The sequence below is a fragment of the Lepisosteus platostomus genome, chromosome 4 (genome assembly GCF_059453375.1).
Source record: "Lepisosteus platostomus isolate fLepPlt1 chromosome 4, fLepPlt1.hap1, whole genome shotgun sequence".
NCBI lineage: Eukaryota > Metazoa > Chordata > Actinopteri > Semionotiformes > Lepisosteidae > Lepisosteus > Lepisosteus platostomus.
In genome coordinates this window covers 38,876,661-38,901,746 of record NC_142614.1, presented here as the reverse complement: position 1 = coordinate 38,901,746, position 25,086 = coordinate 38,876,661, and the positions used below count along the sequence as shown (strand labels likewise).

Genomic DNA, 25,086 nt, shown 5'->3' with positions numbered 1-25,086 from the left:
TAATTTCCTTAGATACGTGATTCCATATTATATTTCCGATTTTAAAACAGATAATTCCGGTCCTGGAATCTGATTGGCTGACACCCTTCTGAAGCAGTGCCATAATCTTTGGTATACGCACACCCCATGCTCCTATTCTTTTTATGCTCAGCTACTAAAATTTCCCTTCAGTGGTAAAATTCCATATAAATATTCAATACTAAGCGGATTAAAACGTGCACAGTAAAGACATTAAAAGATTAAATCTTTCCACGAACCAACGCACCACGAACGCCCCTGTCGGTCATTTTGGCCAGCCAATCAAGTACCGTGGTATGATGCGTTATGACGTAGGGAAATGCCTGCAGTACGTGTTTGCACCGCGCACTTTGAATGGCTGCATCTGTATATTGCTTCCTTGCAAACCGCTATAATCAAGACTAAGAAAATTCTGGTCTGGTAGCCTATTAATGGAAGATTACTGTATGTTTTGTACAGTATACCAAACGTTTACACAAAATTTCAGATGAGGTCTTATGACAACATTTTCAAGAGTATTTGGTAATGCTACTGAAGTGGGACATGTATATATTTCACTTATCCAGCATCAAAGTATTACCACTTAAGCACATTGTGAGAGGTGTTGATGGGGTCTGTTAATTTAGCCTCAAACAAAATGCCATAGAACTGACTTGCTTTAACAGCCCCAGTGGCTTAACGCTACATAATAAAAGGAACAACACCCGCAAACAGGACAAAGCAGACCAATGTCTGCTGCAAATCAATAGACAGAACCTAGAGGAAGACAGAGTAGTACCAGCAGTAATTACATATCCAAGAACAGGACAATCACTCAGATTGTGAAACAAACTTTCTTCTGACTGTATATAAGAGCTGGGAAACCCTTGCAGTTTGTCTGTTCTGTGGGGCAGACCCGGCGCACGTTGTTGGACTTATTGAGATCAATAAAACTGAATCTGCACAAGACTGTGTCCTGCTCCTCCGATGAAGAATTTCCCACAACACTACTGATTATACCAAATTTACAAATTTCACTAATTTACCAAATTCGCTATAGACTGCTATAAATTAGAAAGAGCAGTGATTCTAATACAGTCCCAGTATTACTACATCCCAGTGTTACAGCCCTAATTATACCATGTGAATTTGAGCATTCATGCCCTAAAAAATTAAAACATTTTGGTTGTTGCATCACCATCAACCAATAAAAACAACAAAATCAAGTTTTACTTATTGCCCTTAAAAACATCACTATAAATTTCTTCATTTTTGACTTCAGTAATTAGGAACTGTGCCTAGAACCCCCAAAACATCTGTAAAGATATTAAAACATGGTCTCATCCACTATACAAAAAACTGGAATTCACAGTGTAATGATTTAAAGATTTGTTATTGTTAATTGTTTGTTTAGCCTTAAGAGTAAATACAATATATGGCATCATAAATGAGGGGAAGCCAAACTACGTACCTCCAGTGTTAATTTAGTCATCAATTTTTTTTAATTTTAGTCTAGTCAACTAAATTTTTACTATAAGTAGTATTATTTTTAGTTGACTAAAACCGATTAACAGTTACATTATATTCCTACAGTTACAACTGTTAATACAATAGCAAATATAACTGTGGTTCTACTGTTTATTACCAGATACTGCCATTATTATACATGTGTGCTGTACCAGTGATGAGGTTGCTAGGATTACAATAAATGGAACATGAATTTTTATTTCTCCATGGAATTGTTTGTCTAGCACATTGTTAAGGCTATATACTTCAATGAAACAAATCAGACACAGGACTTTTGCCTCCCACTCAGGATTTCTTTTAAGCAGCAATTTCTCGTCTCCCGACATTCCACACATGAAGTCATATCCACAGATATACCGAAACAGTGGCATACACATCTATGAGCTGCAGTGTGATTATATACAGAATATATATACTGTATATATAGTATGATACCATATGGTTTTAAAAACACTACAGTACAGTGTGAAATATTTTTTAAAATCATAATATAAAGTTAAATTGTTTCCTGATCACAGAGATTTTTTCAATGTTGATGTGAAGCTGAAAGTGGCACACTGCGTTCACAACAAGCTATATCAATAAACTATTTTTTATATATCGATGTAAAAAAAATAAAGCAATGGTTGGTCTGGGAATCAAACTGGTTAACTTAACATTTACTATGTAAAGCAGTGGAACACAAACCAGGTACTGGCAGACTCCTGGTTCACCTGGTTTTTGCTCAAGGTAAGTTCTTAATCATGAGCTAATTAAGGTATCTCCCACACACGTCCTGGAGAGCCCATATCTACCAGGTGTTGTAGATTACAAATCACCAGTTACCAACATGGAACAATTAATTTGTGATCAATATGTGATCCTAGCGTCATAGACCAGAGTTCTCTTATTAGATTACTTGCTTCATCAAAACTTCACAGGTGTTTCCAGGCTTTAAAATCAAATGACCTGTAAGACTAATTGGACTGGGGCTCTCCAGCACCAGAGTTAGACTCCCCTAAGCTACAGTACATGATTTTCATTTTCTATTTAAAGCTTTGTTTTAATTGTAAAAACTATATTTTTACATTTGCATTCAACACTTAAAACGTTGAGAGGGATTTGTCACTGTTGGCACTATCTTAGTTTGCGACTAATCCTCATTTGAGTGATTTATCTAAAATACAGTCAATTGGACTTCTGTGGTCAGAAAAACAGCTCATTATGGGATGCATACATTATATATGTATCATTTGATACAGTGTCATTACCATCTGCATCTGCTGATTGAATATCTTTTAAGAGTGGCATAGAAAGAAAGAAGATAAACATCAATGTTGATGAGAGGAATGGGATGTTCTGTATTGGGAAGTTGTTATAACTTCAAAGACACTGTAAGATAGCTAATTTTGAAACCAGGGACTGTGTGCACAGAGGTAAACAGAAGGCAATTAAAGCCTTCAATTAGCAGCAAAGATTACTAGCCCAGATTAAATTAAAACCACCAACAAATACAGGGATCCGTTAAGGCCATGGTTTAAAACCACTGGTATAAAGGATATCACTGATATATATATTAGGTTATACTTTAATACAATATACAGAAAGCAGTGACATATCACAGAAAATATAAGGGAATGAAGAGGAAAATGACAATGCAGAAAGAAAAAAGCAAAAAGATTATCATTAGACTAAAAGTTATACTATTTTACCTCACAATTGAGAGCAATTTATTGTTTTGCTGAATAAAACATTTCAAACTAGTTTGGGAGAATTACTTTTCATATTTGTATAAACAAATAGTTCAAATCGGGTCTTAAATACATTTATGTATGATCATTATGAAGAAACAGCAACTTTTAAAGCAAGTTCGTTCATTTTCATTTTTAAACCAAACTATACCGAAATACACTGTCAGCCTGTAGAAGACGGTTTCTGAAAATTTAACCTTAAGAATTCCCTCCAGGAACACGTACAAATCCAGTCATTCAGTATGCACGAAGCATAACGCGCCATACATGCTGCGTTATACCTTGCTGTAATGTCCAGCATCCTTTTATTTTCTTAAAATACTCTGAGGCAGAACTGCACTTCGCAGTGGAAGCATGTGGAGAAACTCTGGGCTGTCAGGCAAAAAACATGGATTTGAATCCTGGCCAATGCCCACCCCATGGAGAAAGATTTTTGTGCAATAATAAAATTATACAAAAGAATAACACTGAATTTGTATACTACATTTTTATTAATGTTTATATCACAGTATGTTACATATTAAAGGGTAGGGCTGTTTCAAAAAGCAAGATTATAAAAATTACAAGTAATAGGTTTATTCCATACTGAAAAGAGAAGAAAGAAAACACAACATTTTAGCTGTGGAGCCTTCTTCGGTTGTGTTTTCTTTCTTCTCTTTTCAGCATGGAATAAACCTATTACTTGTTCCTTTGCAGCCTACACATGCAGATGCAGCTACCCACCTGAACTATATAAAAATTAGTTTATTGTTACAGTTTTATGCAAAAAAAATACAAAAAACGTGTCAATAAATGTGGGCAATTAATGATTAATCTCATAACAAAGATTAACCTAATCCACACATGAATTTATGACAGATTACTGGAAAAATGTTTAAATCAATGCTTTGCGTTGGCTCTGCAGCTAAGGATCTGCACCTGTGGCTGAAAGGTTGACGGTTCAAATCCTGCAGCCGGCAGAGGAATCCTACTCTGTTGGGCCCCTGAGCAAGGCCCTTAACCCCAACTGCTCCAAGGGTGCAGTATAAATGGCTGACCCCAAGCTTCTCTCCCCATCTGTGTGCTCATGGAGAGTAAACTGAGGTAAGCGAAAAGACAAATTCCTAATGCAAGAAATTGTATATGGCTAATGGCTAACTGTATATTGTATATGGCTATGGCTTAGTGTATATTGTCTTATATTTGTTTATTTTGTCCATTGTTACGTTAGCAACAGTATCTAAGGAGGGGCAGGGCCTGGGGTAGATCAACAGCAGTTTCATTCATGGTTCATTGGCGTTCCAAATTGAATACAATATGGAAGACATCCTCTTCAAATGTTGTTAAGTTAATTTGCTATAAAAAAGGACAGAATTATATTTCTATAATTCTATATATCTAAAACTATTATTTCTTCAGTTTTAAAAAACTCTTAGCACAGCTAGGAAGTATTCTCTTGTGCTAGTTAAAGCCTCTTTTAAGAAAAAGTAATTGTTTGTTAATTTTCACTTTTTAAGGCTACAACAGCAACTCGCCAACATATTTAAGATTGGTATTAATTTTTTGAATTATTAAAAAATTAAATGATTATATCCTCGTCAGTGCCTGCCACGTGAGATGCCTGGTTTCAAATCCCAGCCAACGCCCATTCATGTGGGCATAACCTTTCTCCAATTATAGAATTTTATGTGTTTATCTATTTTATTTTTTAATATATTAAAATGAAAGTAGGGCTGTTTCACAAAGCAAAATTATTCCGATACATAAACAAATAGTTTATAGGTCACTGTGAATGCAATGTGCTTTTTTAGGTTGACTTATGCATTAAAAGAATTTATTAATACATTATGCATTAAAATTATATATGGCTGTAATGCTAACGTCAGACTCAAGTAACTGTAATTCTACTTCAGATTTTGATTATGAGAAATATTTTACACATACTGAATTGTAAGTGGCTTTACAACCATATGCTATCATACTGTATTTACTGTATACACAGTATATTTATACAATATACCGTTCATCCTGCAGTTCATTGACTTGTAAGCTATTGTTTCTGCATTTCTTTGGATATCACTTCATGTGATCCATGTGTATAGCACATCTGAAATTATAGTCCATATTCACATGGCCAACATTTAGAAAAATATACACACTGTGAAGGAAATAAGATCAGTTTTAAATAGACAATATCTCATAATAATAATGATAGATTTGGACCACCTTTATTGACACAATGAGCTGTAGCAAGCACATTGCGCTGCGTTTTTGCTGCTTTTATCTCAAGATATACAGTAAAATTGTTAGGCCACAGCCTTCAGGTTTTAGGGCCATGGCAAAGGCAAGGTGAGCATAAAATGCAACTTCCCTCAGGGGTCTTTGGGAATGCTTTTGAGAGATGATAAAGGAAGGAGCTTTATGAATAATGTGAGCTGAGAGCATTTATATATTATCAACCAAGAAACTGAACATTTTAAACTTTTAAGTTTAAGGTGAAGAAAGGTCTGACATGATTTGTCTTGATTTCAGCCTTTACATCAACAAAAGCTGAAATTTCAATAAGAGTGTTCAGACTTTAGATATGTACTTTAAATTGATAACATTTATAACACATTATACTTCATTTTTTTATTTTCAGATTCCAAAATTTCCTTTTAGCTACATAATTCCATATACAGTAGATTTAAAGTACAGTAGGGAAACAGATTAAATGAAGTAATTGTTTCACTAACATCTAACAAGTGCCACCTATCAATCGTCTCTGTTCAGTGAACCACACAGCCAAAGTATACCATACTATGCTGCAGAGCCTCTAATGCAGCAATGAGTATCACTGTGTATTCTGAGTTGTTACATCCGTGTCGAAAGAAAAAACATTAAAATCAGCACCTATATGCCTTTTTATAATGTCATATCATTTTCCAAAACGCTTTATACCATACGGTGTCACAAGGACCCAGAGCCTACCCAGCAAGCAACAAGCGCAAGGCAGGGTACACCCTGAAGGGGTTGCCAGTCAATCGCAGGGCAAGTGCAAGTCAATCATACATGTGGACAATCTGGAGGCCACGGTAAAGACCAAGGGGAGAAATTTGGCCCAGACACCAGGATAACTCCCTACCTTTATCGAGAAATGCCCAGGGATCTTTAATGTCCACTGAGAGTCAGGACCTCGGTTTAATGTCTCATCCAAAAGAAGGTGCCCACTACAGTATAGTGTCCCCATCACTATACTGGGGCATAAGGACCCACACAGACCGCATGGTGGGCGCCCCCCGCTGGTCCCACTAACACCATGGCAGCAACCATAGCTTCCCAGGAGGTCTCCCATCCAGGTACCTACCAGGCTCAACCCTTCTTAGCTTCAGTGGGTAGCTAGTTGAGAGCTGCAGGGTGATATAGCTGCAGGCTCCTTTTATAATGTTTTTGTGTAATTCTGTCATACATTATTTCTAGTATGGTATTACATATTTTTGCATATAGTACCCGAAGAGCTGTCCATAGTGAGATTTCAGCAGTGCATGGGTTTTAAGTACAAGGTGCGTACAGCATGTAATGTATGTAATATTAATTAAGCTGAATAGTCCAACTGGCACATCATAACAGCCAATCACTTTGTTGTGTCAACACTGGCACCCTGTGCCACACAGCTTTGCACAACTAAGCAGTATTTCCCTTGTGCAGCCATGGCCAGTAAGAATAAACCATAGAAGACATTTCAATCACTTGCTCATGTTTAATAAATCTACTATTGTAACATGATGTCCCATATATATATATATTTTTTTTGCATTGAACTGGATTTGGCACAAGATTTAAATTTCTTATATTATCTCATTTGTAAATACTGAGCTCTTTTCAGGTTCTTTTCACTGTAATGTTGCCAAGTAGGTTTAAATTATTTTGCCTTTCGACAAGTTATTAAATTAATTTATGACAGCGTGTAGAGTCTTTCCATAGACATATTAATGTTCCAGTAAAACACACAGTCATTTATGCACACAAAACAAAAATATGTGAAGTATGTGTTTATTTTATAGCAAACCATGCAACACTGCAAGAGTGGGCTCTAGGCTACTGAATTGTTAAGCTATTTATTTTTATCAAAGAAATAAACAATGTAAAATCTTTCCTCTAACTACATTGATTATTCTTGGAATGATTCTTTGGCACACATCTGATAATAATTTTCTTGTTTTTATTTTCTATTTTCACTTTTCTAATCACTATGAAATGCTTTGGGAATATTAATGTTATTAATGATATAATTTAAAGAATGGCAGAAACTGCCTAGTAGAGAGTAGGATTCAACTTAATTTAATTCTTTACAATTGACACAGGAAAGTGCCTGACACTCTACTGAAAATACAGTGGCAGTAGCAGTGTAACATAAACTAATTACAAATATTTCTATACATCTTGCCTCAGAGCTCACAGCTTAGTAAAGAGAGTTCAGTTTTCTCACCAAGACAAAATCTAACTGTTGAAACTAAACACTAAGAAGGCAATATGTTCACATAAATATGTATGAACCACTTCTAGGAGTCTTCAGATTAGATGTGCATCACTTTTCACCACAGTTGAATACAACTAACTTATATTGAAAAATACAATTAACTGAAATTACGCAAATCCTCGTTTAATAATTTTATAGGCAAAGTCTAAAAGCCACAACATAGAGGTCGTGAGTTTTGAAAACAGGATTCGTTTTTAAATTTTCTATTTTGAGTTAATTACTCTCTATATTAAGTTAACTGATTTCAATTATCAGCATGGAACTGTGGGTAAGTACCCCCACAGACTCGATTAAAATGTGTTAGAAACGCACGAGTACATCATGTTGCCATGGGGCAAAAGAACAAAATACTTTCGTTATCCACAATGTTTTCGGAAAGCTTGTGCAAAACACTACCACTGTCACTGGATATTTACAGTTAACCTGCAATTTACGGTAGCCTAAGGCAATATTTCTCAAGTGGCAAAGTGTGTAAACAAGCAGTTGAACTCGTACATCAAGAAGAGGAACTTCTCTCAGACACATGACCCATACATACAGATTTAGTATAGTTAACGCCTTCTGATTCTCGTTATAATCGCCGAATTAAAATAAAAAGAAAGCACATGCACACTGAAGTTACTATAATAAATGAATACATACCTTCTGCAATCAGTTCTTCCACCGTAACCTGGTATCGGCCGACACCAAACACTCGTCCAATGTAACTACTGACACCGGAACCCGAACCTGACCCGGATCCTGCTCCAAGCCCCCCACTCTCCGACTTTGGCATACGAGAAAACTTCTTCATTCTTGAAAACTACAAATCGTTATATCCAGTACGTATTCTAGAGCTAATGAAACCCCCAACAGGAAATCCCGGTTTTCCCTATCTGTTCATCCCACATCTGCGGCTGTCCTTCATATTCTAAATTCCGAAACAAAATACGTATTTGTTACTAGAATGCCATAGGCGTAATAACTTCACATGCAGTGCTCAGTGCTGTTTAGAGTTTCAGTTCGGTGATCAAAAAATATTAATCGTCGATGAACGGAAATCGACAGGTTGGATGACTTTAAAAACGTCAGGAGCTAAAGAACATAATGGCTTTAGAGTAAACAGGCCTCGTGTGCAATAACATAACTAATAAATATTATTAAGTAGATTGGGGAGTGCAATATAGCTTAGCATCAATCAAAGAAAATACCTCCCCTCTCTACCACACCACGATTTCCCCACTTCCCTTTTGCACACTGTCAGCGCACAAAGACAGACAACAACAGCTACCTTTACCCTAAGGAGCACATAACCAATCCCTTTCCACGAACTATCCCCTAAATAAATCTTGAAAAATCAATTAATATCCTGTGACATTATTTCACGTCCCATTCGGTTAAACTTCCAACTCTCTTGACTCTGCACAAATAAGTGGGTGGCTTCTTATTACCCAATACGCCTGCCTGACAACCTAACCTAGTTTTGTCTTGCCTTTCCCATTGTAATGATTGGTGTAACAACCTTACGTTCAGACATTGCCTCTCGCTGATAAGACAGGACGAATGACAGTCTATACGTCTTATCTGCTTTCTTGTTTGGTTGAGAAAGAACAGTCAGGAGGCACAGTGACAGCAAACAAAACACGCCGAAGTTAATGGTAGTGTTAAAGTGTTCGACTGTTAATTTTAATCTAAACATCGCATGCAATTTGTTATTAAACGCTGTATAAGAGATTCAGTGTTCCTGGTGATATTTTTACAGTGAAGGGATTAATTTATCCTTAAGGTGACAATTACCAAACATTGTTAACAGTTGTTTAAAACTATTTGTAAGTCTCCATACGTGGATATTGCATATTGTAGCGTGACGGGTTCGGAGAGAGAGAGAGACAGAAAGAGACAACAAGCTACGACACACTGGGGTCAATTCGGATACAGTTACACAGGTATAGGGTGGTAATTGGGTACGTGTATAAAAGGGTCTAAAGCCAGTGAAACTATTTACAATCTCGCGACTATGTACACTGGTTCCCCCATTGGTCAGCTGCACTTGCCAGCAGCCCTCCTAGTCCCCGCGCTGGTCACTATTACTCCCGGCCCACCCGCGCTCTTCAGCCGCAACGCCAGGCGAGGGCGCTACACTCCCCCCACCTGAGACGTCTGGCATCCCGCCTACGTCGGATAGCCCGGCTACTTCAGACACTAATCCTCCAGCCTCTGCGGCACCCGGTGAGTGTGCCCACTGCGTCATGGTGATCTGGCGGTCTGCCCCCTCACCCCCCCGGGCCAGTGACATCTGGACCTGACTGCTCCCCAGGTTTCACCGCACACTCCCGTTCTAGCGCTGCAGGTTGTAGACCCAGAAAAGGTCCCCTGGCCTGAAAGGAGTCCCCCTGCAGCACAGATTGTAGGATAGCTTCTGCTGCACCCCTGCATGAGTCAGGTAGCTTCTGGCGAAGCTGTGCACTCACAGAATCAGCTGCTGCAGATCCCACTCTGAATCCAGCCTGCTCTCCCCTAGGGGGCGAACCTAATTCCAGATCCATTGGGGTACGCAACTCCAGGCCCAGCATGATTGAGGCCGGAGTGCACCTGGTGGACTCCTGCACACCGGTCCGGTATGCCTAGAGGGCGAGGGGTAAGTGGCGGTCCCAGTCCCACTGGTGTCGCAAGACCAGGGTGGTCAGTTGAGTGGAGAGTGTCCGGTTAAAATGCTCCACCAACTCTTTGCTCTGGGGATGTAACGGGGTGGTCCGCGTTTTCTTAATCCCCAGGTGCTGGCACATCCCCGCAAACACCTGGGACTCGAAATTACACCCCTGATCGCTATGGAGCCTAGCTAACGTCCCTCCAACAGGGCATTGGCTATGTTGGACGTGCTCTGATCTGGGAGGGTGTAAGCCTCAGGCCACTTCGTAAAGTAGTCTACTGCCACCAGGACACAGCGGCTGCCTGCCTTAGTGTGTGGAAATGGGCCCAGTATGTCCAACTCTACCCACTCCATGGGTGCCCCCACCTGATGTTGGAGGGGCACCCGTGAATGATCAGGAGGACCATTCTGAGCAACGCAGAGCATGCACGTCCAGTGGAAACACTCCATGTCCCAGTGGCAGAGACCCCAATAGAAATGGCCCTGGAGTCGCCGCAGGGTTTTCGTGGACCCGAAGTCCCCCACACCCGGCTGGCCATGCACCGCTTTGGGGACCGCCCCATGGAGCGACTGCTGCACCAGGTCTGCCAGGCCCACACTAAACGATCCGCTCAGAGACGTGGTTGCGGCGCTCGCTTCCCCCCACCGTGAGCGGCCTCCTCACTCTGCTCCTGGCAGATGCAGTGGCAGCAGTCTGCTGCCTCGCAGGGACTCTGCAAGAGAATGTCTGCATTTTGGTGGCGAGACTCAGCACGGTGCACGACTGTGAAGTCATACTCCTGCAGGATCTCAATCCACCTAGCCATTTAGCCCACTGGCTCCTTGATATTGAGCAGCCAGGTGAAGGACGCATGATCTGTCCGCAGTTTTAAATGGGTCCCGAACAGGTAGAGCTTGAAGTGGTGAACCGCTGAGACTACAGCCAGCAACTCCCTCCGGGTGATGCAATAATTCCTCTCAGCCTTGCTGAGCACCTGGCTAAAGTACAAAATGACTCTGTCCCCGTCTGACCTCTCCTGTGCTAGCACTGTGCCCACCCACGTATCACTGGCGTCTGTATCCAGCACATAGGGCAGTGTCGGATCCGGGAAGACCAGGATGAGGGCCCCCACAGCACGCCTGGTTTCTGCCCCACACTTGGCCCTCGCATTCCCACCAATGTTCCGCTTTCGGGCTTGTGGTATATTGGTCGTTAGTGAAAAGATTTAATCAATTAATCTCTTTACTGTGCGCATTTTAATCCACTTAGTATTGAATATTTATGTGGAATTTTACCACTAAAGGGAAATTTTAGTAGCTAAGCATAAAAAGCAGAGGAGCATGACGCATGTGAAGGTCATAAACTATATTAATTTGGGAACATAAACATATTATGTAAACTGTATGTTGCTTGTATTGGTATTATAAAGAAAATAAACACCAATATTCCAGTTCACCCTAAACATTTTAAGCATCAAAGTCTTGCATGTAGGCGAGATAGAACCCTTGCTTGGAGAACCGCCCTGCGAGCTTATCTCACCGTTGAGGGGCAAGCTTATCTCACCGTTGCACTTGGCCCCCGCATTCCCCCCAGTGGCCGCCCCGTCAACCGCCCGGCCTGGCGGCCTGAGAGTCAGCTCTGGCATGCTTGCCCCGACACCCGCTGCTCCAACAGGCCACAGCGACGCCTGCCACTGCCGCCTCTGCTTCCCGCTCCGGTCAACCCGCGCGCCCGGACACCTCCCGTCCTGCCCACCGCGAGACTGATTCGTTCCCCCTGCCCCACCAACTCTCGCCGGCCCAAGTCAAGGCAACCACCCACCTGCTGCAACCAGTCCAACCACAGTCCTTGTGGATTTGGGTGAGACAGAAAGCGTGTTTTACCCTCATAAACCCAAACTGCACGGTGAGCACCTGCTTGCCAAGGACCTCTCTGTCACCATCCTCAGACGCAGGCTGGTGGTTTCTCATCCTGGGGGTCCGGCTGCCTCGGTGCCGCGCTGGCCATCTCCTCCTCCCTGTCTGATTCCCTGGGTGCGGCATCCACCGCCTGGCAGGGAGCACACCTGCTGTGCCCACCGGTGTCCTTGAACACAGCATTGGCCTGCTCAGCCAGAGCCAAGGCCTGCTCCATGGAGACCAGCAAGGCCAGCATCCCGTAGCGCTGCACCTCTGTCAGCGCCAAAGCCCGGAGGAACACCTGGAGGTCTATCTCCCAGTTTGCATCTTCTGGGAGGGTAATCCTGGTGGGATAAGTAGGCCACGTCTGTGGCAACTGGCCCCAGTGACTCTCCTGGTAGGTGCCTGCATTGAGCCACCATTGCCAGCAGCAGCCCCGGTGCCTCCTCTCAGAACAGCCTCAGGAAGGCCGATGCCATACCGCTGGTCCAGCACCGCCTGTCAGGCCTTCCCCTCCAGGACAGCGGCAAGGTGGCCTGCCATCTCCACCTGGGACCAGCCGTTTGCCCAGGCCACCATCTGGAATTGGGCCTCATAAAGCTGCCATTGCACCTTCGCGTTATAGCAGCTCGGCCGCCTTGGCGCCGGCTGGTGCAGGAACGACGGCCTGGTCCCCGCTGGTCTGGCGTCTTTTTTGCCATGCCGGCTGGGGAGACGTGGGAAATAGCCCTTCCACCGCTGGGTAGGCCACCTTCGAGTAGCCCTGATCAGGGCTGTGACCACCAGCTCCAGGCGGCTGCTTCTCGCCCCCAGAAGGTGCTTTCAGGGGTCGCTCAGCTGCTGGGGGAACCAGTGCTTCTCTGAATCTGACATGACTCACCATTCACTGTCCATCCTTCCCGCTTCTGACACCAGTGAGGCAAGACAGGGGCTCAGGCTCTTGTTAACTAATAACATAGCACTCTTTATTAATCAGACGTGCATCTGACACAGCAACCACAACAGAAAGAGAGAGACAAGAGGCTACAACACGCTGGGGTCAATTTGGGTACAGCTACACTGGTATAGGGCGGTAATTGGGTACATGTATAAAAGGGGAGCAAAACCAGGGGAACTATTTAGTTAAGTCGGGCGATCTCACAATCGTGTATACCGGTTCCGCCATTGGTCATCCGCACTGGCCAGCAGCTCTCCTAGTGCCAGCACCCTAGGTCTGGAATTGAACCCAACACTGCAAGGCACCAATGCTGACCACTGTGCCATTATGCTGCCCTTTCAGATGCTCTAATAGTGTCACGTACAGTTCTTTCCGGGCCCTATGCAGACGACACGATCCAGAATAGTGAAGACACAAGGGGAAAAACGGTCATGCGGGAAAAGGGTCTGGAGACGGGGGGTGTGTCCATGCAGTGCAGGTGTCCAGGGGAAGTGAATCCAGGCGAACAATCCATGGAGGAAATCCAAACGGGAAATCTGAAACGAGGGCTGAAGTCCATAGCCAGGCGATCCATCCGGTGGGGGGGGGAACAAGAACTGGGACAGAACCGGCGAGGGGAACTAGGAACTAGGAACTAGGAACTAGGAACTTGGAAGATAAAAGCATAGCGGAGCCAGACGCAGCAAGACCCCGGGCTCTCACGATGTGGAAATCAATGAGGAACCAGGAGTAAGGTTCGCGTCTGGCTTTTAAGGGGGAGCGGGATTAGGGACCAGGTGCAGACAATGGGGCATAACAAGGAAGGGCTGGAGCGCCCTTAAGAGGAGGGGTTAGCGATCGTGACAAATAGATGTCTTCAAACACTGAATTGTCTTAAATTTAGAAGCCCAGACTTGGGGTGCAATGTGCGTGGAGTTTGTATGTCCTCCCTATGTTTATATGGGTTTCCTCTGGGTACTCTTGTATGTGAAGTAAGGGAAGGAAGCGTTTTGTTCCAAAGTAAAATGCTGTTATCGTAGCTCAAAGACTCATACTTTTGTATTTTACTCAGTTGCAAGGGAGATCAACAAACATAATGTCAACAAGTTGCAAAATTATGTTTGTTTTCTGTAGCATAATTTTACTTTAAGAGATCGTTTATGTTTGGAATATAGTAACTTCTTTGTTTGTTTTAAGTGATTCAGTTTGGATATCATCAATAAAGTACAGCCAGAAATCCATGAGATATGGAGTGTCATAAGTTTGCCCAGTGCGACCTTAGCCACTTAGTTATCTTTTAAGAATTTTTCAATAATGCTTTTTGAAAGGTAGTACAGTGGTACAGTGATTAACATTACTATCTCACAATGCTGGGGCACTGCATTCAGTTCAAGCCCTAGGGTGCTATCTGTGTGAAGTTTGTATATTTTCCCCATGCTTTCATGAGTTTCCTCTGGGTGCTCTGGTTTCCTCCTAAGGTCCAAAGATGTACTGATAGGTTTGTTGGCTTCTGGGAAAATTGGCCTTGGTGTGAGTGAGACACGTCTGTCTATGTGTGCCCTGAAATGGATGACTTCTGCATTCAGGGTGCATCCTGCCTTGCACCTGTTGATTGCTAAGACAGGATCAGGCTCTCCTATGACCTTGAATTGGATGAAGCGGTTAGAAATGAAAAGATTTGTTGTTTTTTTACAACATACTCTGGGTAGTATATTTTAAATAACCACACAATCATTTATGTAAATTTACACCTCTTAAATTTCCCAATTCCTCTAATATATTGGCACTTAATCTTAGTTTTTTTAGTTTGTAATTTGTGATTTCATGATTTCTATAACTGAATCAAATTCCCAAATTACTCCAGGCTAAAGATACATTTCTTATAAATTCCCGTTTATGACATACAGTATATTCTGTTCAGGAATCTTGTTTTTAACTGTTTAGTGTTGTGTGCTGTGGTATGGTGTACAAAACTGAATTGTAGTTGAGTCATAGATTATATGTTGCATTAGCAAGTAAAGATTCATATTTTAACTCATGTAAAGAATGCAAAAATAACATAATAAAGACACATTTTTACATTTGTGATGATGGAGACATAAAATGGATTTGGCTTCAGACATTTTATTTCATTTTTGTCTTATATTGATCAGACTTAATCACTCTATGTATTTCTAATTAAACAAACAAACAAACAAACAAACAAACAAACATTGTGAGATGTGCATCTTGCTTCTCTGTAACAATGTTCTTATCTCCAGCTGGTGCATGTGCATGAAGAAAAAAGAATCTACAATGGAGATGGAACAACAAAGCACATGATTATACAATGAGAGAAAGAATTGGATATTATGCTGAAAGAAACCAATGTGTTTCAGAGAATGGCACCATCTCCTAGTTTAACAACACTGGAACCTTTTATTTTGTTCTTTTGACATCAGTAAATGCAAATATGTATAAAGCATTGATCTCCTAATAATAAAACTAAATAAAGTCTTTCTTTAATAAAGACTAAAAGTCTTTACCGTTATAAAACAGAAAATGATCTTAGTTCATTTCAAGTAACATTAAAACAAATTATGTCCAGTCCAACTGTTGCTATTTGCTGTATGCCCTGGCAGTTACAGCTCAAATCTTTGAAAACATATCAGCATTAGTATTAATCTAAAACATATTATGTGAATGCGGGTGGAAATATACTTATTTTAAACTTCCGTTTATGACTAAAGAAAGTGTCAAAGTGAAATGGCTTCAACGACATACAGAGCCAAAAAGTTTGGTACGGTCCGTTTCTTTTAGGAGAACGATCCGAAACACACAGCAGCAAAGGCAAGTCTTAAAGCAGAGGGAGTAAACTGGGTGAAAACACCAGCTGAATCCCCAGATTTAAATCCAATTTAGGTGGTTTGGCATTCCCTGAAAGACTATATTCTATTATAAATATTTCTTCTCAGCCTGTAGGAAGACACCACATACGCGTAACAATCTTTGAAGACTAACAGGACAGTAAAAAAGAAAGCGGTAAGACAGATGAAAAGAAAAGTTTATTTTGACATGTGTTCCGCAACTGCTGAATACTATTGTGTGACGTTATTTCTTACATGTATTTTTAAATGGTTTAAATGCTATTGGCTTGTGAACAGCATTCCTGTATCCCAGTGAATAGTGTCACATTAAATAGAAGCACGAGAAAAAGAGATTCAGAACGCAAAGCTGTGTCAGTCTTCTGTGTAAAAAATCGGTTTGAACATCATGGGAGCTGTTTTTAATATGCTGCTGAGTAAAGAATATTTTAATCTTCCTGCTGTCAGCAGTATTGTGAATATAGTTGACCCTTACCTGAATGAAAACAGGACATAAAGAAAGGGTTTCAGAAATCGAACAAAGCTTTATTCCCGTGCTTACAGTCTGGGTAATTGGAGACTGTGCTGTTCTACTTCCTATGGTCATATACGTGTTTTTCGCATGAAGCCGTATTGAGCAGTATTTCTCACGTTGTGAACGTGTGTACACAGCGTTCCTCCCGGGATTCCAGTTAGTGCATAATTATGGGTTGATGAAAAACCGGAGGTTTAAAAAAAGATAATTAGCTCACTTATAGTTTGATGTAGAGGCTGTGGAAATTTCCACAAGTCGTGGTCTTTAAAATGCATTTGGTTTGAAGGCGTTCTGTGTTTCCATTGCGAAGATATGGACAAAAGAATATTCATTCATGGTCATAAAAACGACAAAGTGAAGGCTGAGAAAACATTCACAATGCACTTTATACACAAAGCAAGTGTTTTCGTAACCCTAGAAGGTTTTGTGAAAGCACTACAGGCATGCCAAAATCGTTTTCGAACTTCAAGCTAACTTTACCTCGGTCTGATAAGTGCCTCTCCCTGCCGTGCAGGTTGCTGTACCTGGCGGAATGCGTATCTCTACACAGCCCTCCGCCCCCAGTAGAGCACAAACCGCCCCCTTGCACACTGGCCAAGGACACTCCATCCCAGACTCTCTGCTCACCTCAGCCCAGGAATTGGCTGGTGCTGTCCCTGTTGTCTATCTCCCCTCAGGAAACACCATCTGCACAGCAGAATTTACAGATGCCAGTGCAACATTTTGCCCATCAGTCACAAGAAGGAGGAGGGATTGTACGTGCAGTGCATCTGCATAGATGGGAAAGCCAGAGCCGACCACTAGACCGCTCTTCTGTTTCATAATCTTGTGACTTTCGAAATTGACTGGGGGTGGACCAGATCCGTAATTTTCAATAGGTCCAGAGGCAAAAGGGCCTTGCCTTGCAATCTCCGGGAAACCATTATAGGCATGGTGAATCGGAGATTCTCAAAACTTACTTTGTATGATTGGAAACAAATATGCGATCGGATCAACGAAATGCTTTGAAGAAAGAGGCGCTCTTTTCCTCTGGTTTAACAGTCTGTGCAGCAACAAAACAATCTATTTAAACAAGAAAGTGGTGTTACTGTTATGTTCCACGTCCCTCCTCTAGAGGGTGATCCTACCCCTTTCGGTTATGATTAATTTCTATTATTTCCTGGTGTGTCTCATTTGCTTTTTGGTTAAAAGCCTAGCATCTCTGCAGTTCTGGGCTCAGTATTGGAAGATGGACGCCACAAGGCTTGCCTATTTTCCGGGTTCTCCGAATGCAGGCTTTTTCCCCGGCGTCCCAACCTCCTGGGTCCGGGATGCAGAGTACCTGGTTCCGTTATGTTTTTAGTTCCTGTTCCTGTGCCGGTTCCGACCCGGTTCCCCCTTTTAACCATTTGTCTTAAATGGATCTCCCGGCTCTTGGATAATGGACTGCACCCCGATTTCCCTTTTGGATTTCCTTGGACTTGGTTGCTACCTCATATCCCCTGTGCATCTGCTCACTAAAGTCACCGCCCCCTGTCTTGTCAACCCATCCTAACCCCGTTGTACGTTCCTCTGTTGTCTTTTACGGATTATACCGTCCGCATAGGGTCTCCAATAACGCACTCCACGGGAGTCAAAACCAGCTTTCATGACAGAATACTGAACTAACTACAAAGACCCCACAGACAGAAATCCGGAAACCCTGGACCTCATCTATCCGGAGACTCCCTCTGTCTCATCCCCGAAGGTACCCTTTCTCGGTTTGTTTTATTTTTTTGATTCCTTACGGACTGTGCCTTGTGCTTTTCATGGACTCTTTGGGACTTGATTTTGTGTGCCTTTTTTCTATGGAGTGGGTAGCTTTCTGTTCAATTTTCTTTCTCTGACAGTTTTTTGTGGGTTTTTTTCTCCCTTATTTTAGGGCCTCAGGAGCTGCCCTCGAAAAGGGGGGCGTACTGTTACATTCCTCATCCCTCTTCTAGAGGGCGCTCCTACCCCTTTAGGTTATGATTAATTTCTATTATTTCCTGGTGCATCTCGTTTGCTTTTTGGTTAAAAGCCTAGCATCTCTGCAGTTCTGGGCTCAGTATTGGAAGATGGACGCCACAAGGCTTGCCTATTTTCCGGGTTCTCCGAAGACAGACCTTTTCCCCGGCGTCCTGACCGCCTGGGTCCGGGATGCAGAGTATCTGGTTCTGTTATGTTTTTAGTTCCTGTTCCTGTGCCGGTTCCGACCCGGTTCCCCCTTTTAACCATTTGTCTTGGATGGATCTCCCAGCTCCTGGATTATGGACTGCGCCCTGACTTCCCTTTGGATTTCCTTGGACTTGGTTACTACCTCATATCCCCTGTGCACCTGCTCACTACAGTCACCGCCCCCTGTCTTGTCAACCCATCCTAACCCCATTGTACCTTGCTCCGTTGTCTTTAACAGATTATAGGATATAATGCATAGGATCTTTAATAACGCACTCCATGGGAGTCAAAACCAGCTTTCGTGACAGTTACTTTTGTTCAATGAAAAATTAAAGTATTTTTGTATTGCAACAGTTAAACTAATGCAGACAGTTACAAAGAAAGTGGACCACAGTTATACTTTGAGTTTACAGTCTGTCCAAGGTCGTTCATTATTAATACTATTAGTTATATCTTCCGTAAAGACTTTGATGCATAAAATATTTCTGCATAATTAAAATAGTTATGAAGAAGGTCGATGGTTGTGTACTTTTGTCCAACCGAGCAATCTTGCTTTTATAAAATATACAGACTTTTTAATGTTTAGTGATTAACATGCTGTAATACACAGATTAAAGTTCTTAAAAATCTAAAGAATATACAACTTAAATACTTAATTGGAAAACGATTGTCCCTCAGCAGTGAACATGATTCAAAACCGGGCATTTCCTGGTGATAGCTCAAAAGCTGTACATGAGATGTTAAGCTTTATAAGCTCCACTTGGCGGTTTTACAAGGTGCTTAAAGATACTATTATCATAACATGTGGTATGATGTGTTATGATGCGATATGATGTGCCACGCCCACCGCGTTTTAATGCAGCGTACCTTGCACATTTTGAATGGCTGGATCTTAAGTTGACTTCATCTTTGGAGAATACCTACCCTAAGTGAAATACTCATTTAGTGTATCAACTAATTCTCCTTCATTGTGTATACATTTCACAAATCTATTAATTGGCTTCATTATTCTGTTCTCTTCCCTACTAATTGCTGATGTGTGGTGAGCTTTCTGGTGCACTATGTCTGCCGTCACATCATCCAGGTGGATGTTGCACATTGGTGGTGGTGGAAGGGAGTCCCCGTTACCTGTGCCCTTTGAGTGGTGTGTCCAGAAAAAGCGCTATATAAGTGTAAGCAATTATTATTATTATTATTATTATTATTATTATTATTATTATTATTATGATGATGATGCCAGAGACATATCACTTCATCCTTTATAGTTCTTTTACAGTTGTAGTACAGCAAGTATATTTTATTATTTATTTTAGCCTCCTTTCTAATATCCTTTCTAAATGCACTTTAAATGCATTGTGCCTTGTTACTTTAACTGAATCCCATTGTTTTTTAATCAATTTGTTAAGTTCTTTCTTTATACATATATTTTTCCTTTATCTATTAAGTAATTTGAAATTTATTGTCAATAAATTTATATATGCAAGAAGCATGATAGATATCTAAGAAAATGTAATGTAATTTTGGTTGTATACAACTTTCACCATGAATTTGTATGAATATCATGTACAATGTTACATATTCTATTAATAATACACCTTTAATTCTTTTTACATATGTTCGATTTATGAAAATATATACCGGAAAGCATATACCACAAAGCATGTTATTTCGAATAACGAAAGCCAACTTCAAAACTACAAAGAAGTGATACAAAGAAAAATTTACGAAACCTCCGCCAAATGGCAAAGTGAAGAGGAAGGCATCATACACGTGTGACTCATTTAATATCTATAGTTTGCATCACATTGAACTAATATAGATGAGAGCTAGCACAGAGCCTACGGAGTGGCAAGGGTAAAGTGTGTGATACAGTTCACTGATTTGTGGTTTGTAGGTTTATAACTTTTCCGGATAGTGTGCAGTAACTGGGGGACACAGGAGCAAGCTGTCCTGTTTTTAGACTAAAACAGCATTTATGTGAACTACCTCAATAGAGCTATGTGATATTGTGATTGTTTTACCTAATGAGGGAATCCATAAGGCCAGGCTACTCCAAGTATTAGATCTTTGGACGGAAAAAAAGGGTATAAATCCCACTACATGATAAAGCCAGTGTGAATTCCTTCTCAGAACGAGCTCGTCTGGTGACGAACTGGCTAAAGGGAGGTAGTGCAGTATAAAGACAAAATTGCCTTAACCCCTGCAGCAGAAACTATTTTTAATGTTTTTAAACAAGCTTTCTTGCAGGCACTGGCCCTGGACTGGATTCCCTCAGACGGATCATCTGTATGTAATCTGTCTGTAAGTGAAAGAAATGGGTTGAGAGCTGCTGTGCTGGCACAGGAGCATGGAGATAGGCATCGTCTGGTGGGTTATTATTCAGGACCACTCGATGCGGTGGCCAAGGGCCCGTGTTTATGTGTTGTGCAGGCTACCTGCCTGGCTGTATAAACTGTGAATAATCTGGAGTAGAACCAGCAGACCTAATGAAAAGATTTAATTGAAACTTGTAAATATGCTAAATGGAAAATTGTATTGATTTATATAGACTGTATACATACATTTGGTGTATGCCACAATTTTGGATGGCTGTGGAGGAATAGGGATTTCCTCAACACGGCAGGGACTCCAGTTAAGAATGCTGGGTTTGTCTCTGAACTGTTAGAAGCTTTGCTACTGAAGTAGCTGTGGTAAAGTGTAAATCACATAATAAAGAAATGTTTCCAGTAACTTGAGGGAACAACTTTGCAGATGCAGCTGTCAGGTGAGCAGTCCTGGTAGAGTAGGAGTGAGACTCCTGTGAAACCTCTGTTGGTGAACAGGGGACAGCTACAGGACATTCAGGCTGAGGCCTCTAAAGCAGAGAAATGGACATGGTTAGAAAAGAATATGGGGCTGCATGATGATTGGGTGTGGTGCTGCTAGCACACTGGAGCCCTGCATGCCCTCACAGCCTAATGCCCTTTGTAGCCCGACAAATGCACTCTGTCAGACACCTGGGTGTGAGTCAAATTGGTGGGGACCGGGTTTGAAGCAGTAGCCACTTTTGTGGTATCTTGATGTGATGCTTATCAGAGGAACTCAACTACAGTTCAGGTGCGGGTGCAACAGCTCAAAAGGCCTGCTCCTGAGGAACCTTTCATGCAGTGGCAAATTGACAATTGTAAAGGGAAACCTTGGCTCTTATAATCTATTTTCCCAGTGTGTTGCTGCCACTGCCTCTGTGTCTACCAAACACTTGATGATGGAGATCAGCTCTCTGTGGGCACTGCCCTGCCGCTTGTATTATGATGAAGGGACGCACTTCACAGGGAAAGTGTGTCAGGCTGTGGCTGCATTGTTCGGGGTGAGATGGACTGAGATCACCCTCAGACTGCTGGAACAGTGGAACAAAGGAACGGAACTCTGAAAGATTAACGAAACATCAGACTGAAGGAACACCGTGGGTAGATGCTCTGCCTATGTAGCCTGTGGGCTGGATCAAACAGAACTGTGTAACAGAGCCTGTTTGATATCATCACGGGCCAATGAACAAAACTTCCTGGAGGACCAAATCTGATAATGGATCATTGAATTAGCTATCTCATTCTCTATTGTAGTATTGTAGGTTGTTAATTGAAGCGGTGCTAGGGGCTGGTGAACAGGTGCTGGATGTTTGGGGACCCCCAGTAGAGGGAAGACACAACCTGATACCTGGCGAGTGGGTGTGGGTGAGAAAGATGTACCCTGCCAGATGTTGCAACCCCGCTGGGGAGGGACCATATCAAGTGCAACTGACTACCGACTCTGCCATCTGAGTGACAGGATGAGATTGCTGGATCTACGTGTCGCACTGCCACCGAGCCACTGCACCAGAGACTGAGTGAACATTATTATGTTGTTACTGTTTCTGTGTTTGTTGAGCTTCCTGAGGGAGGCCGACAGTGTGCCTGTTAAGTGTAAGGAGTTTTACTTTGATAAATGGGGATATGGAATCAATACTTTATCAATCAGCCACAAATAATAATCAGAGCTCATGTTGGGTTTGTATTGCTATAAAAGATGCTCATGGGAGTAATTCCCTTTGATAGAGGTGATTATTTAGGTTTATTGGCATGGGTAAATAGCTCTGCTTTTAGTCTGAGTGTAACTTGAATGTATTAGAATGGAACGAACCGTATGCTCCCTGCTATAATCACAGTTCTAGACCATCCTCTATTAGGGTGATAGACAGCTGTTTAGGTGAGCGAAGATTAAGCAGTACTTGTATTCCAGACAATTCTGAGCACATTAATGACTTAGAACAGCACATTTATGATGGACAAAAATATCATAATTATAATCCAGATGATTAGGACATTGGTGCGTGGCTACAGTCTGTGCTAGGAACATGGGGAGGGTCTCTTATCTAGAGGTAGAACATAATTGGTAGAACAATAATGTTCTAAGGGAGGACTGAAGAATTAAGAGATAAGAGAGATGCCCAAGAAGTGGGATCATTTTCATGTTTTTGTATATTTTTTGCAAACTATGCAGTTTAGTGGCTTGACGTAGGTTTTGTGCTCAGATGTATTCAAAGATGCTCCCTGTCCTTGGTCAGTAAGATAAGGGGCATGTATTTGGTAAGCTGACTATATGCCCAGAACATGAAAAGAACTAACTGCTAACTAGTCTGCAACTTAGATATAATCAATTGGCAGGTGTTGCTGTTTTATCATTTGTTTAGAATATGTCATAGTAACTCTTTGTGTTTTAAGGTATAAAGGACCATCTTCAACTACTTATTTTTTAAGTCTGGTGGTTGCAAGCCAGACTTCCATATGCTTATGAATAAAGGGACTTCTGCTTCACAGACACCTGAACTTTGTCATTTGTTTGACACTACAGTACGATGCTCGTTATTGTGTGTGCTCTTACTCTTTTGACTTTATCATGGACCCTAAATGTGTTAAGAAAATAAAAATTGTTAGTATTTCTGTAATTACACAAAAGCAAACGAAGTGGTTACTGTAGAGTACTATATTGTACTTAGGTATGATTAATGATGTCTAACTAAATAACCAGTGTTTTTATGACTAAATAAACTAACTACAGTTAGTTATCGTTTATTTTGTCATTTTTTTGATGAAAAAGTAAAAGTAGGTTTTGTGGTCCTCAACGAATAGCTATAAGAATTAATGAAAATAAGTTTTTTGTTCTATGAATTTTCACTGTACGAACAGGTTTCTGGGAATAGATTACATTTGTAAAAAGAGGTACGGTTGTTGCTTAATAAGTAAAAAATTAAAAATATGTGACATTTAATCTATTAAAAAACACAACTGAATTAAAAAGACACTTCCTCAAATGATATTTTTGTGAAGACTTCCTTTCCAAGTTGACAATATGTAAAACATCTTATATTGAGTTAGGTTCAGAGGCTATTTAATACAACAGGCTAAAGTGCATGACACATTTTGCAGTTCTTGAATATAGAAAAAAGAGTGCAGTGATCTAAATGTTCTGTCAATGTACCATCATAATATATTTTGAAAACTGTAAACCAAAATATAGAAAAATGCATAAAGTTTGATCTAACAAGTAAAAATATTTTACACACATTTATAATCTAAATTTACAGAAGCTTTGTTATATGTTTGATGTTTAAAACTAAAAGTATGATGTAGAAGTTTAAAACTAAAAGTATGATGTAGAAGTTTAAAACTAAAAGTACAATGTAGTACAATGCAGAGAAGCAGTGCTAGAACTGAGATAGGCAGCATTTAGTCTAAGTTATTAAAGGATTTTCCCATGTTGTCAACAACTGTAACAAAATACAAATATCGTTAACCTATGAGGTCATTAGCAGTATACAGAATGAAGATATGCAGATCGTGTTTTCTTTTTTCAGGAATGTCATTTTGCAGGGACAGATATTAGCACATATAATGCAAATTTGTTATTCTTCTGACACTTCATATGCACACACAGGAATGGTCTGTAAGAACTGAAATAAAGAAGTCTGTTTTATATTAACTGTCTTCCGAATCAGAAGAAGAAGAAAGGCTTTTAGGATTTAGGATAACTATTTTACCTGTACTTCTTTAGTTTAAAAATGGGCTTTTTTGTGAAATTTATTTTTAACAAAGTGGAATGGGCTTGAAAGGAATGAGTTTTTGTCTTCTTCAGAAGTTTTCATAGATGTTATTATTGAGGCCAATGATTTACAGCACTCTTGTATTCTTATTTTTTTCCATCTCTCCTTTCAGTCATTATTCAAACAATTTACCTTTTCAAAAAATTCAAACAATCTGCCTTATTCAAACAATTTTAGTAGTTTTAGTAGTTGCTTCTATTTTGGGATTGAAAACGAAAACCTTGTAGTTTTTCATCTAATTAA

The 25,086-nt window shown here is 40.9% G+C and overlaps 1 protein-coding gene and 1 long non-coding RNA gene across 3 annotated transcripts in view; one reads left to right on the top strand and one right to left on the bottom strand.

The window, feature by feature from the left end:
* The window catches only part of bmp2k (BMP2 inducible kinase), a 157,733-nt gene extending 148,538 nt beyond the window's left edge, over positions 1-9,195 (bottom strand). For both annotated transcript variants that reach the window (XM_088629473.1, XM_088629474.1), the window contains exon 1: positions 8,395-9,195. In XM_088629473.1, coding sequence (XP_088485599.1) covers positions 8,395-8,545 — 151 coding nt within the window. In that variant the 5' untranslated portion in view covers positions 8,546-9,195. The remainder of the gene's footprint in view (positions 1-8,394) is intronic.
* A 12,813-nt stretch (positions 9,196-22,008) lies between these two features.
* Positions 22,009-22,744, top strand: LOC148673155 (uncharacterized). The gene is made up of 2 exons (XR_015936163.1): positions 22,009-22,604; positions 22,653-22,744. It is a non-coding gene; the product is annotated as an uncharacterized LOC148673155 (long non-coding RNA).
* The last annotated feature ends 2,342 nt before the right edge of the window (positions 22,745-25,086 follow it).